The following is a 15,275-nucleotide window of genomic DNA, read 5'->3' as shown; positions in this document are numbered from 1 at the left end:
GTCTCTGAATAAATCTGCCTGTAAAAGCAATTGGGTTAGCATTTCCCTTTAAAACAGAACCAGTGGGTTTTGGATCAGGCACCAGGATGGCAATTGGAGTTGCTGAAATGATCTGCAACCACCTGACTCCTAAAAAGATTCATGGTTGTTTGTGCCATTAATTGACTGCCGGGTGACTCAGCCAGCATTCAGCTCTATTATTCATTGTGGGAAGATTTCTCTAAGCCAATGCATAGCCTGCAGCAACTGCTGTCAGGCAAGTAGAAGTGATGGTGAACCGGAATGCAAATTATGTGTATATTAAAGGAAACTTCAGACTTTCAAGTTTTGCTAATAGCACTGTTAGCCGATACAAGTAACGGCAGAGGCATCCTTAAAAGAGGGGGTGCCTCTCAGGGGCTGACGCTTCCCCTGGGGTACCCACAGACTCAGTGATGGCATGATTAGGAGGCAGAGATGAGAGGGAAATTACAGAAAAGAGAATTCTACAATATGCCCCCTCTAGCCATCCACTGTCTTTAATTTGTTCTCGCCTTTGGTAAACTCATTTAATCCACACCCCAGAGGAGCAGCTGCATTTCCCATAATCATGCTCATTGGTATTTTGAAGCTTAAAGATGCTATTCTCAGGTACGGTCAGTGAACTCATTCAAGCCAATTTCCAGTGGGCCAAACCAGCCACTTTCAAGTGAGAAAACACGACCATGGGCTAGTACATTTTGTTGCTGATGCTAAATCCTCCAGCCTTAGAGGCGTTCAAGGAACAGCCCTTCCTACTCAGGGCTGTGGTTTAAAGGCAGAATTGGGATGCCCCACGGCTTTCCCAGAGCCCACGCCACCTGCGATGGTTTGCCGTAAAGACGGTGACGGGCAGCCGCAGTCAGGCCTCCAGACTCCTTACCTGAAGGTAGTGGCACGGCCTCAAGGTGGGCTTGATCTCCGGGTGGACCAGGGGCTTGTCCAAATTCAGGGAGCTCTTACGATAGGCCTCCTTGGCCTGGCTCACGGTGAGTGTGGACCAGGAGCTCCGCTTCATGTACTTGGCCTCGGGTGTCATGGCCAGGCCCTCGCAGGCCGAGCACTTGACGTCGTTGTGACTCTTGGAGGTTTTCAGGGAGAGGTCCCCGAAGGGGCCCTGCAGCGCCTCGGGGTAGCAGTGGGAGACGTGATCCAGGTGGTGCCTGTTGACCACGCTGGATGTTCGGTACGTGCTGTCGCTGTCCAGGTTGTCGTCGGAGCTCCACCAGCTGCTCAGGCCCGACTTATGCTTGCTCTCGGGCTTCCGCTCCTTGCTTTTATTCCGTTTACTGTGTTTAATGTGGTGGCCGTGGTGGTGGTCATCCACCCGGCCGTCACCCTTGGTCCCGTTGACGTTGCTCTTGGAAGAGCCTTCCAAAGAATGGGACTTGGTGAAGAGTTTTTGGACGGAGTGGACGAGGTGTCGTATCCTCCCCGGGCTCTCGCTGCGCTGCTCTGCGGCGGTGGAAGTCCTCTGGTATTGCAACGTGTGGAACCCATCCCTGTGCAGGGGGAGCTGCTTCTCAAACTGGTCCAAAAGATTGGCCGGAATCCGGTTGATTTTGGCGCTGGCGTGAGACATGGCACAGTCGTCTCTCGTGTCGTAGTGGGAGCTGTAGTGCATCCTGGGGAAAGTGCTACTGGACATGTGGTCGCCCAGCATCACAGGCATCATCACGCACTCGGAGTGGATGGAGCTCCTCGGGGAGCAGCGGTGGTGGTCCATGGGGCAGCTCTCCGCCGGGCTGAGCAGGTAGGGCTGCCGAGAGTCCTGCCCATGGTGGATGTGGTCGTGGGCATGCTCACAATCGTCAGGCGGGGTTAAGCCACATGTATGACCAGAACACAACTGTGGTTGATTTCGACTCCCAGATAATCCTTTCATATTCCTTGGAGCAGGCGAGTATCTTTCTTCATTGAAGTGCTGAGTTGGCGACCATGAATACTGCTGATCTGTGGAGGAAGCAACAGAAATGCCATTTAAGACTTTGTGGGAATATCAACAAAAAACCTTACGTGTTGGAGAAGTAAAATATTTGACACCCCACGCAGGAACTATTTTTATCCAGTGGTCAGTGGTCACTTTTGGTCTGGGCATTCAAGTGGGCAACTGCTTTTTTATACCACATCAATTGCTCAAAAGTATAAGAACATCAAGGAGAGTAAACTTTGATATTTCCAAATGTTCCCAAATGTATTAAACAAATAAACAACTTGAGGGAAAAATGAGTTACATTTCAATTAGATTTGTTTATTGTGGTTCAGTTTAACAAGTTTAAAAACAACATCTGCTATTTAATCAGTGATATTGCCTGGTAAACTAACGTGCTGCACTCTAATGTATTAATCATGAGATTGTTTAAGGCCACATCCTTGCCATGCAGGTAAGGAGCGGAGGAGGGTTTCTCAGGGCTGTCAACGTGGCAAAACGAGGACTAAACCAGGACGTTCTGACATTCCATTTCAGATATTCGGTTTTGAACTGTAAGCTGCTGTAAAGAAAACAATGGTTTGATTATGTGACCTGCAATATTATACACAGGTAATCAAATCCTCAGGAGTCGACCTCTCAGAGGATGCTGGGTTTGCAGCCGCTGGCTGTGGACCGTCCCCTGGACTTCTTGTTATGGAGGTGGTTGGGTGCAGTGATTGAAAGGCTGGCGTCTGGAGATGGACTGGTCAGGTGAGGGCGCTGATCCTGCCACCACCAGGTGTGTGGCTCCAGGCGGGTGACCTGAGCTTTCTAGGCTTCTGTTTCTTAGTTGTGGGCAAGGGACACAAGACACTGGCAATGCGACAGGCAGAGTTCCGGGAGGAAGACACCCTCCACATTTATTACCTATGCTATTATTATTGTCATTGTTATCATTTGAAGTCCTTTTGGGTTGGCATTTTTAAAGTTCAGGGTTAATTAAACCTAAGTGATTGGATTCCAGGATTCGCTAGAAAAGCCCCTTCCTTCACCTCTGCTTCTTGCTGTCCCAGTGTTTCTGTTTCAGTCCCAAATCAGGGCTTGCTTCCAACTGGTGGCCAAACAGATGCAGGAAATACAGACTCTGTTCTAGTATATAATATACATACATATGCAATACATATATGCATTTATGGTATATAATACGTGTATAATGACATATGCAGGAAATACAGACTTTATTATAGTATATAATATGCACATATAGTGTGTATATATAATGCATATATCCATGTATAATATGCGTATATAGTATATAATATGCACATAATATAATACATGCAGAAAATACAGATTCTATTATAGTACATAATATGCATATATAGTATGTATATATAATTCATATATCCATATATAATATGCACATATATTATGTATATATAGTATGTGTATATAATGCATATATCCATCTATAACATGCATGTAATATGATATATGCAGGAAATACAGACTTGAGAAGCTGATTCCAGCAGGAAAACTGGTGGGAAGAACCCATGAGGCTGAGTGCCCAGGAATGGCCTGTGGGTTGAACCCAGCGAGGGTCTGAGGGCCCCAGCAGCGTCATCCCAATGGCACTGCACAGCCAGCCGTCTGTCCTTGGGACAGTGGAGACAGCTGGCTCTCCTGACTAGGGCCCCGTCTCCCTCTCCACTGCCCCTCCCACCGTCCCGCACAAGGAGAAGGCTGTGCACTTATGTCCCGCCTCCCCCTGCCCCGCATGTGCCCTGCTGTGAGCCCACTGACAAGCTTGCTCTGAATTGTGGGGAGCCCTGAGGACGCCGTTATGACCCAGCAGAGCCTGCTTCACGACACTTGAGACAGCTTCCTCTCTCTGTCTGTCTCCGGAATGGCTGCCAGGTGCCCCGACAACTCTCGGGGGAAGGAGGACCTGTTGGCTTTCTCCCTTTCTCTGCCTCCCAACTCGCCCCTCTACTCACCCTCGCCTTCCTCCTCTGCCCCACCCTAGCGCTCAGCTCACCCTTCACTCCCTGCGCCCACCTCCTTCATTCCAAGGCCCTGCCCTGGCTCAGACTCAGTGCTTGTCACAGGGCCACAGCAATAGCCTCCCGACTGCTCTTCCTTTGTCCACAGCCACCCAAACATTGCTGCAGGCCTGTGCTTCCCCAAGCACACCCTCACCAGTTGGTTCCCTGTCCAAGAGCTCACCAGCTTATCCACAAGTCCCAGCTCCTCCACTGTGACCAAGGGCTACCTCTAGGACGGCAGGCTCCATGAGGGCCGGGCTTTGCTTTGTGATGGCTCTAGGCCAGCCCCAGAATGTGGCAGGTGCAGAGCACCTGCTCGAATCTATGTCATGACCGGGTGAGCTGGCCGGAGCCCCTCGTTCAGCCCCTCATTGCACACATCCGTCTTCTCCTGTGTTCATTTTCCAAGACCCAGCTCCAGTGCAATTCAACCTCCCTTCAGACAACGCCTAGAGAGTGCCTACTGTGCGCTGTCCTCAAGGTGAAGGTCCAGACAGGAATGAGAAGTGGACATCCTCAAGATGCTAGTGCATCTGGCAGGAAGCTATCCGAGTCCTGCCCCCCTCACCCGCACTGGTCCAACACTCCTCCCCAGGGCCAACGCACCCCTCAGTCCAAGTCCTGTAACTAACCCTGCCCCACCTGTCCTCCACCACAGATAGCGTCTCTCCCACCTACTCCTCACTAATGTCCCCTTGCCTGAGAGATAGCACCAGCAATCCTGTGTTAGTGACACCTAGAACTCATAGAGCCACCCACCCTGACCCCCCACAGCAGACTCTATATGAACACCTAGGGTGACCATGGGAAACGGGAGAGAAAGCTGAGACTCCAGGCTCCCTCCGATTATTTCTACCCAACTCTCTTGGTCGTCCACGTAAGGAAACACCAGCACCTGTGAGAATATTTGCCAGACGACCAGAGCAAGGTATGGGTTCAAATGCCCATTTTCGGGCTCTGAGACTGCCCCTGTCCACACCAGCTCAGACATGGAGATATCTCATAAGGAAGGGACATCATGTCACGGATCTGTAAGAAGTTAGAGGCCAGACCTGTCACACCCGGAGTGATTGACAGCAGCAGAGGATGTGAACATTCTTTGAGGAATCCCAATGGACTCGGAGCAGGAGTGGGGCTGCCTCTCATACCAAGGGCAGCACAGGGTCTCTTCTGCATGTTCTCCAAGTCAAGGATCAATGAATCCTTTATCTCCAAAGGTAGCCTCACTTTATCACAATTCAAGGTAATTCACTGGCTCATCGCAGTGGCTATCCCATAATACCTACTCAGTCCTTCCTTTCTCAAAAGCCAAATTATCACTAGAACACTTTAATATATTAGGAGGGGATATTTTAGATCATATTATATTTTAATATAATTAAAGGCAAGTTTTCAAAGGAAATTCAATATTCAACTCATAAATAGCAAAACCATGTGCTGTGATCTAGACTTTACAGCAGCATAAAGTTGTCATCCTATTATCTTTTGCTTTATTTTTCCATTAACACGTAATTTAATACAATTCTAATCTTCCTCCATATTAAAAAGTGAGCCCATTATCGCTCCACTTGCATATCCTATTTCTGCCTAATGTTTAGCCTGGAAGCTGTGTTATGAATGCGGCTACATAAAAGAACAGCATAAAAGATAAAAGTTTAACTGAACTGAATTAAATTTGATTATGTGACATGTTGATAACACATTCTCATTTCCACTGTACAGGACTGAACTGACGTAGCCTGGAAACTTACACATCACCCCTCGAAAACAATACCAAAGTGACAACAAACGAGATAGCAATGTACTGTAAATAACGGCAATACTTTTAGACGATAGTTATTTTTATAAGTCACATAACATTTAATAGATACTAAGGGGCTGGCAGTTTCTTTTTGTGACAGTGAGGTAACAAACAAAAATGTGGAGGGCGTCTTAGCTTCCTAATTTCCAGCTATTCAGGACACCATTTTTTGTTATTAAGAAAGAGAAAACAGCAATTACCGTCATTATCTATTAACTGTCTCCTCAAATCCAAACTCGAATGTTAAGGCATATTTTACTGTTGGATTTCACGAGACTGTTGGCCTACCCATTCTAATGAGTGTATTCTGAGTGTAGGAATAAAACCTTTATGACACGCTGGTGTGTGTGGAGTGCTCGTTATGTGTGGGCACTGTGTCACAGGCTTTACCCTCCTCACCACCCTGCAGGGAGGTGGTACCCATCCCCACCACCAGCTAAGGAAACCAAGGCTAGCAGGGCAGGTGGGGCGAGGTTCCTGAGATTGAGCATGCACACAGACACACGTGTGAACATACACACGCAGCATCAGAGCTGCTCTGCAACCAAGGTATCCAGCCCCAGGTGGTCAGATGCCAACAACAGGCTGCTGAGGGTGGGGGAGGGTGGTGGAGGGCCCCATGCGCCCTTTCTGGTTAAACCAGGCTAGTAGTTCCACACAAAGCATTAGCCTGAGCCAACCAGGCTGCGTGCACACTGTGGTGACAGACGCAGGCCTCAGGATTTTTGGGACAGCATAGAGCATGCACCTCCACTCCACCCCTGGGGAGAGGGACAGTGCAGGGATAGCAACCGGCCAGCCCTCTCTGCCGTAGGCATTTGGAGGTCCCTCCCAGTGAGGAAGCCAGTGTTGTCTCCCTCTGCCTGAAGCTCCCTTAACCCAAGTTACCTGCCTGCCTGCAATCATCTGATTTCATCTGCCCACCAAGGGGGAGGGACAGACCCTCCACTTGTGTCATCTGGTCTTGCCATCCACCTTAAATGGAAAGTCCCCCACTAGAGGTGGAAGCCAACTGAAGTAAAGGTAAAGAACAAACCCAACAAGACAAAAAGGAACAACAGAAACCTTATAAAGTGGACCGTGGAGTTGCTTGCTAAATAAAAAATGATATATTCTCCTATAAAGCATTTTTTCCCGAGCTAGTTAAACTTACCCATATTTCCTCAGAAGTTTCAGTTGGACCTTGTGCAAAACTGAGATAGCCCTGGTTCGTCCCTGGAATCACCCTGGCTCCCTTTGTCTGCTACCCACGTCCTTGTACCCACTTCTTCATCCTTCCGGCCACCCCCCAGTGCAGCACCTGCTCAGCTGCCTTCTCTTACAAGCCCTGTGGTCCACCTCACCGTCTTGTCAGGACCCTGCCACACAAGTTCAGGTCAGGGAACAGGATAAGAAACAGCCGTGTGAACCTGTATTTACCACGTGAGAGTATGAAAGATGTGGCCCACCATAGGTCAAAAGGAACCTGTCTGAAGTTCCATTAAAAAAAATGTTTCCTCAAAAATTTAAGAAAAAAGTACAAGACTCGTATGCTGACAACTACAAAACATTGTTGAAAGAAATTAGTGATGCTCTAAATAAATGGAAAGATATCCCATATTCATGGATTGGAAGACTTAATATAGTTAGGATGGAAATACTCCCCAAATTTATCTACAGACTCATCACAATCCCTATCAAAATTGCAGCTGGCTTCTTTGTAGAAATTCAAAAGCCGATCTTAAAATTCACATGGCTAGAAAAAGAAAATTAAATCTAAAGCTAGCGGAAGGAAGGAAATAATACAGCTTAGAGCAGAGATAAATGAAATAGACAAAAGAAATAATAGAGAGAATCAATGAAATCAAAAGTTGGTTCTTTGAAAAGATCAATAAAATTGACAAACCTTTAGTCAGACTGAAAAGAAAAAATGAGAGAATGCTAAAATTACTAAAATTAGAAATAAAAGTGGAGGATTACTACTTATCTTATATAAATAAAAATGATTATAAGAGAATAATATGAACAATTGTATGTCAGCAAATTAGATAACCTAGATGAAATGGACAAATTCATAGAAACATCCAAATTACTTTGAGAAGAAATAGAAAATTTCTCAACAGAACTGTAACAAACAGGGAGGTTGAATCAGTAATCAAAAACCTTCCAACAAAGAAATGTCCAGAACTATATGGCTTTCTGGTGAATTCTTCCAAATATTTAAAGAAGAATTAGCACCAATTATTCTCAAACTCCAACAAAACATAGAAGAGGAGGGAACACTTCTTAGCTCACTCTATGAGGTCAGCATTATCCTGATATGGAAGCCAGATACAGACATCACAAGAAAAGCAAGTCACACACCATTATCCATTATGAATACAGATGCAAAAATCCTCAACAAAATACTAGCAAACCTAATCCAGAAGCATACTAAAAGAATTATACACCACGACCAGGTGGAATTTACCCCAGAAATGCAAGGGTGGTTCAACAGGACAAAAATCAATCAATCAATGTATTACAACGTATTACTAGAATGAAGGGGAAAAAACACATGATGATCTCAATTGATACAGAAATAGCATTTGACAAAATTCAACACCATTTCATGATAAAAACACTCAGAAAACTAGGAATAAAAGAAACCTTCCTCAACATGATAAAGGCACTTGTGAAAAACCCGCAGCTAACATCCTACTCAATGGTGAAATATGGAAAGCTTTTGCCCTAAGAATAGCATAAGACAAGGTTGCCTGCTTTTTTTTTTTTTGGTGAGGAGGACCAGCCCTGAGCTAACATCCAATGCCAATCCTCCTCTTTTTTTGCTAAGGAAGATTGGCCCTGGGCTAACATCCATGCCCATCTTCCTCTACTTTATATGGGACACCTGCCACAGCACGGCTTAACAAGCAGTGCGTCGGTGCACACCCGGGATCCGAACCGGTGAACCCTGGGCTGCCGCAGCGGAGCGCATGCACCCAACCGCTAGCACCACCCGGCCGGCCCCAAGGTTGCCTGCTTTTGCTGCTGCTATTCAACACTGAACTGGAGGGTCTAGCCAGAGCAATCAGACAAGGAAAAGAAATAAAAGGTATCTAAATTGGAAAGGGAGAAATGTCTATCTCTATTTGCAGATGACATATTCCTATATAAAGAAAATACCAAAGAATCCACAGAAAGCAATTTCAGCTAATAAACAAATTCAGCAAAGTTACAGGTTACAAGATCAAAACACAAAAATTAGTTGGGTCTCTATATATACCAGGAATGAACAATCCAAAAATGAAATTAGGGAAGCAATTGCATTTACAATAACATCTAAGAGAATAAAATACTGAGGACTACATTTCACCAAGGGGGTGAAAGATTTGTATTTTGAGAACTAGGAAACAGTGTGGAAAGAAATTAAAGACTTTAAATGGAAAGACGGCTTGTGTTCATGGAATGGAAGACTCAATATTTTGAAGATTTCAATACTACCTAAAGTGACCTACAGAGTCAACACAATCTTTATCAAAATTCCAGCTGGCTTTTTTGCAGAAGTGGAAAAACCAATCCTCAAATTTATATGGAAATGCAATGGATCTCAAATAGCCAAAACAATCTTGAAAAAGAAGAAAGAAGTTGGGAGACTCACACTTCTCGATTCCAAAACTTATTACAAAGCTATAGTCATCAAAACAGTGTGGAACTAGGACAAGCACACACATAGATCAATGGGAATTGAGTGTCCAGAAATAAATGCATACATCTATGGCCAATTCATTTTTGATAAGGGTGCCAAGACCATTAAATGGGGAAAGAACAGTCTCTTCTACAAATGTACTAGGACAACCAGATTTCCACATGCAAAAGATTGAAGTTGTACCTCCTACCTCACACCATATGCAAAAATCAACTCAAAATAGATCAAAGACCTAAAAGTAAGAGATAAAAGTATAAAACTCTTAGAAGAAAACATACGCGTGTTTCTCTGTGATTGTGGATTAGGTAATGGTTTCTTAGACATGTCATCAAAAGCACAGAAAAAAAGAAAAAAAAGATAAAATGGACTCCCTAAAATTAAAAACTTTTGTACTTTTAAGGACACCACTAAGAAAGCGAAAAGACAACTCACAGAAGGGGAAAAATTTCTGCAAATGATGTATCTGATGAGGAAATTGTATCTAGAGTATACAAAGAACTCCTAGAACTCAATTATAAAAAGGCAAATAATTCAAATAAAAATGAGCAAAGGAGCTGAACAGACATTTTTCCAAAGAAGATATACAAATGGCCAATAAGCACATGAAAAAATGCTCAACATTATTAACCATCAGGGAAATGCAATTGAAACCACAATAGAGATACCACTTCACACCTACTATGATGTCTACAGTAAAAGAGACAGCAAGTAACAAGAGTTGATGAGGACACAGAGAAAGTGGAACCTCATACACTGCTGGAGGGTGGGGGGAAATGTAAAATGGTGTAGTCGTTTTGGAAAACAGTACGGAAGTTCTTCAAAAGGTTAAACAACTCCTAGGTATATGCCCAAGAGAAATTAAAGGGAATGTCCACACAGAAACATGTACATGAACGTTCATAGCAGTGTTATTCGTAATAGCCAGAGTGGAAGCAACCCAAATGTCCATCAACTGATGAGCAGATCAACAGAAGTGATTATATCCATTCAGGGGAATGTTGTTTGGCAATAAAAATCGACTAAGTACGGAAATATGCTACAGCATGGATGGACCTTCCAAATATGCTGCGAAACAGAAGCCAGTCACAAAGGACCACATATTATATGATTCCATTTATATGAAGCGTCTAGAATGGGCAAATTCATGGAGACAGAAAGTAGATTGTCGACTGCCAGGGGCTGGGGGAGGGGTAATGGGGAGTGACTGCTAATGGGATGATAAAAATCTTCTAAAATTGATTGTAGTGACCGTTATACCTGTAAATATGCTAAACACCACTGAATTGTACATTTTAATAGGTAAATTGTATAGTATGTGAATTATATCCTCATAAAGCTCTTATAAATGAATAAATATATGTGATGAGAGAAGACATAAACAAAAACACAAAATTGAATATGTACAAACTTTAATACTACTCAGCCATAAGAAACGATGAAATCCAGCCATTTGTGACAACATGGATGGACATTGAGGGTGTTATGCAAAGCGAAATAAGTCAGAGGGAGAAGGTCAAATACCGTATGATTTCCTTCATTAAGTAGTAGATAATAACAACAATAAACAAACACATAGGGACAGAGAGTGGATTGGTGGTTACCAGAGGGGAAGGGGGGAGGGAGGAGGGCGAAAGGGATAATTCGGCACATGTGTGTGGTGATGGGTTGTAATTAGTATTTGGGTGGTGAACATGATGTAATCTATGCAGAAATAGAAGTACAATGATGTACACCTGAAATTTATACAATGTTATAGACCACTGTTACTGCAATAAACAAAAAATTAAAAAAAAAATTTCCTGTGTTTTAGCAAGATTTCTGAAAGCAGCAGGCTTGTTTGCTTCTAAACTTCCTCTCTCCGTCTCTTGGCACGACATACATGGTTGGAGCCGTCTGCAGTTTTGCTCTGATTGTCACATGGCTCAGAGGCAAATTCGGGTTACACTTAAAGGTCCTTACGTCACTGACACGCGTCTTCCTTTGTCCCTTCATTCTGATCTAAAGTCCCTGCATCAGGATTTTGCATTCAGATTTCTATTTCATCAGCGTATTTTACACGTTTCTGTTATTCACTGCTTCATATTCTTATAAAACGAGATGAAGTATAAATTAGTAAATAAATTAACTTTCACCAATTGGATCTGATGACATTAGTTCAAGTCACACAGTTAACGGTTGGGAGCTGTTTAATCACCCCCTGGGTCACCGTTGAGGAAAGTGCACAGCAGTCTGGCTGAGCAGGACGGAGGTCTGGAACCCGGTGCCTTGGTGAACATTTCTCACCAATGTTATCCAAGATCTGGCTCTCTAATATCTTGTATTTCTTTATCTATTTGAGGTTTTGCCTTTATTTACCCAATAGTTCAAAGGTCTTCAAACCCAGGCTATACAGCAGAATCACCTGGGAAGCATTTCAAGGGCAAATTCCTGGGCCTTAACGCAGACACAGTGGGACTTTATCTCTGGGGACGTGGCCCATCCACCTGTGAATACCACGAGCTGCCCTCGGTTTCATGTTCCGAATTGCCGTCTTGTGTTGATTTTTGTATGTGGCATCGTGTCTCCCAACTACCTCTTTAATCTCTGAGTCACTCTCTCTACCTGGTAGAGTTCCTTGACCCACCATCGTGAGTCCCAGTTAATGTCCGGTAACCAAATGAATACCTGAACGAGTCAAACTTCATAAGATGGACGTGTGCACCAGGGGTTTACCTGGGGCAGGATCTGCTTGACGGTCTCGCCACGTTCTTAGGCAACATCTATGTCCTCCACCGAGTCCTAAGGCTGGAATTGCTCAGAATAATAAACAGCTAATATTTTCCAGCGCGTTCAGCCCTTTTGAAGCACAGGCTCTGTACGAGACCCCTGCCAGTTTCCAAACTGTGACGCCCTGAGTTGAGTTCAGCTGAAACTATTCTGCTGCTAAGCATTCATCTCTTCCCTGCGCTTTTTTCTTTAAATGCTTTTAAAAAACATTCTACTGTTAGAAAATCATGGCCCCCAATGGACGAAACCGGCCCAGTTTCTGTGGTTTCAAACCATTTTCAAAGGAACAGCTGTCATCCTCCAGTGGTTCCAGGGTTGCTGCATCTCGCTTTTCTGAGAGCTGCAGAGGGCGGCCCGGGGGGGGAGGCGTGGCGGCAGGCACCTGCCCCCCCCCACCCCCGACTCGCCTCCCTGCGGCTGTACACACTAACGTGTCAGCTCCCTTGGTGCCCCCCGCGCTGTCCGTGACGGCAACTGAAGCAGTCAGGCTGCTCTTCTGACTGGAGGGCGCCTGGAGGAGCTCCATGTGGGTCCCACCACCAGGGTCCATTGTTTTCTCTCTCGTAGGTCACAGGGCCACAGATGCAGGGAGGCTGCAGAGAGAGCTCCCTGCCAGTGTGCCCCAACAGCTGTGAAAGTGTCTTTCTTCCTCTCTCCACTCTCCCCTCCTCTCTCCCATGAACTGCACAGTTAGCCGTTTAGAGAGAACGTAGAAGACCCTGCTATGAAGCAGACACAGCGACCTGACCGGGCAGTGAGGGAACTGCAGCAAATGAGACCAAACTGCTGCTCCCTGGCCGTACTTCCAGCGAGACCCACAGTAAATGAATGAATAGGCAAGCAGGCTGGTCAGATGGTGAGGAACGCTACGGGTGGGAATCATCCAGGGTGAGGGGCTAACAAACGCGGGAGTTCCCGCTCCAAGGCTTGTCGGGGAAGGTCTCCTGTGGGCAGAGGCCTGGTGAAGAGACCCTGAGGAGGGGCTCGCTGTCTCCAGGCTCCAAGAGCAGGAGCGAGCGGGCCACTTGGGGAGGAGAAGGGAGCAGGTGGAAACTACGTCATGCATTGTTTCAGCTCTCTTAGGTCCCTTCCGACACACATGCTGTTTGTTACCCACACAAACAAACAATACATGTCAGATCACATCCTAGGGTATGTTGAAAGAAACGATGAGTGACCCGTCCATACTGCAGGGAACATGCCAGAGTTGGGAAACCTGGGATCACTGTCCTACCGGGCCACAGAAATGTCCTGAACTTGGTTCTTTTGAAAGTTCTGGGTGGTTGTCACTCACGTTCTCAAGGGGAATATACCATGGGCCTCCATCTCAGATGACAGAGTTCTGACAATAAAATCCAATTCCCAGAAAAGGAGCCGCAGCATCTGGAACAATCTCTGCAGAAGATGAGCCGTGACCCACCTTTCACCGTCCGGGAGGAGGAATATCACGTCAGCGTTCTATCTTACAGCGCACCTGCACGATGCCAGGGTCGCCAAGGAGAAGATCTCATCTTTTTACAAAACGTTTCATCTTATCATCTAGCTGGTGCGTTGAACCTTAGAGAAATCAGCCAAGGGATCTAAAAGGAGTTTAATATGCTTTTCATTTCCTCCCCGTTCAATTCTGGTCGGTTTTCAGGTAATTCTGTATTTGTGGAGAGAGGAAATTTGGTGGTGAAAATGAGGGCACAGCCTTTCTGAGGCAAATGGAACGGGGAAGAAGAGACCGGAGGTCAGAATACCACCAATATAAGAGAGTCACGAATGCTCTGTAGGGATTTTAGTTAAGAATTATATTTTGGGTGGATTTAGATGGGGATAAAAAGAAGAGAGAATTGAGCATGAAAATGGCAGAGAAAAGGAAGAAAGGGGCAAGGAAGAGAGAAGAGGAGAGGGAGAGAGGCGACGGGTGCACGTGAGGCCATTGGAAGCAATGAAGTGCGTCTGCAGGCAATAATGATGGTACCTCTTTGCCAGGAGCCTTTATGGACCGCATTTGCCCACTCCTGGAGTTCTAGTTCTCAGCCTTGACCCTGAGGCACTCCACGGTAAGCTACAGCTGCCTGGATTCATGATTCCAAGTCCCAACCCAAGCAAACAGGGCTCTCTTCCCTCGGACGTCCCCGTTCCCACTGAGCGTTTTCCATGTATTAGTGTCCTCATTTGCTGAAACCCCACCGAGTCTGGAAGACCCCTGCAAGTGCTTTCTCCTCCCACGAGTGTTGTCCTAAACTCTCCCACCTAAATTCAATCTCTCCCTTCTCTGAACATTAATAGAATGTTTTAGCTGTACCTTTCCTCTGACATTTATCATATTCATTCATTCATTCATACATGCATTCATTCATCCTTGCACCCAAAAAGCCGTATGCTCAGCATCTACACTGCACCATGCTCATGTCAGGTGTTGGGGATAGAAAGGTGAACGAGACAGGCCCCGTTCTAAAGAAGCAAGGTCTGAAACACATAGTCGAGTAGGAGAACTGAGCACGTAAGGCATCGCACAGTGGTGCGCCTTCTGTGGACAGAGAGGTCTGTGCGGTGCAGGTGTGAGTCAGGGTGAGAAGGACGGGGCAGGCAAGGAGGAATGGGGAGGCGATCCGATTTATTACCCACGACTTACAGACGACAAAACCATTGCTCTATGCCAGTGACTTTCCCAAGTTAAAACAGCTCATAAGAGCCCAAGTTTCGGCTGGAACCCCAGTCCCCTGACTTCAATCTATTTCATTTGGTCCATCAGCAATTTTATTGAGTACTTACTGCACCCACCCCCCACCCGCTCTAGGTGTTGGGGATCCCGCAGAGCTTTTTCCTGCTCCACTGAATTGACTCTCACTAAAGGTTGAATTCCTTAAATGGATGAACCGGGGTGAAGCTACCCAGGTGTCACGAATTCTACGCATTCTAGCAGGGACAGCAGCCTTCTCAGTGTACACACGTGGAGGATGGCACGTGTCCAGAACGCAGGGGAGCAAGGACCACAGCCGCTCTCGTCCCCAGCCCACCTCGGTTCTCTTCACGCTTCTCCACCTCAGGGATGAACCCTTCACCTCCCAGCCAAGC

General features: G+C 45.8%; 1 protein-coding gene across 1 annotated transcript in view; it reads right to left on the bottom strand.

The window, feature by feature from the left end:
- The window catches only part of DLGAP2 (DLG associated protein 2), a 159,137-nt gene that overhangs the window by 110,117 nt on the left and 33,745 nt on the right, over positions 1-15,275 (bottom strand). The window contains exon 3 of the mRNA XM_058524845.1: positions 902-1,971. Coding sequence (XP_058380828.1) covers positions 902-1,971 — 1,070 coding nt within the window. The remainder of the gene's footprint in view (positions 1-901; positions 1,972-15,275) is intronic.

The sequence above is a fragment of the Diceros bicornis genome, chromosome 29 (assembly GCF_020826845.1).
Source record: "Diceros bicornis minor isolate mBicDic1 chromosome 29, mDicBic1.mat.cur, whole genome shotgun sequence".
In the NCBI taxonomy this organism is placed as follows: domain Eukaryota; kingdom Metazoa; phylum Chordata; class Mammalia; order Perissodactyla; family Rhinocerotidae; genus Diceros; species Diceros bicornis.
The sequence above is the reverse complement of the archived record's forward strand: the minus strand, read 5'-3'. Positions and strand labels throughout refer to the sequence as shown.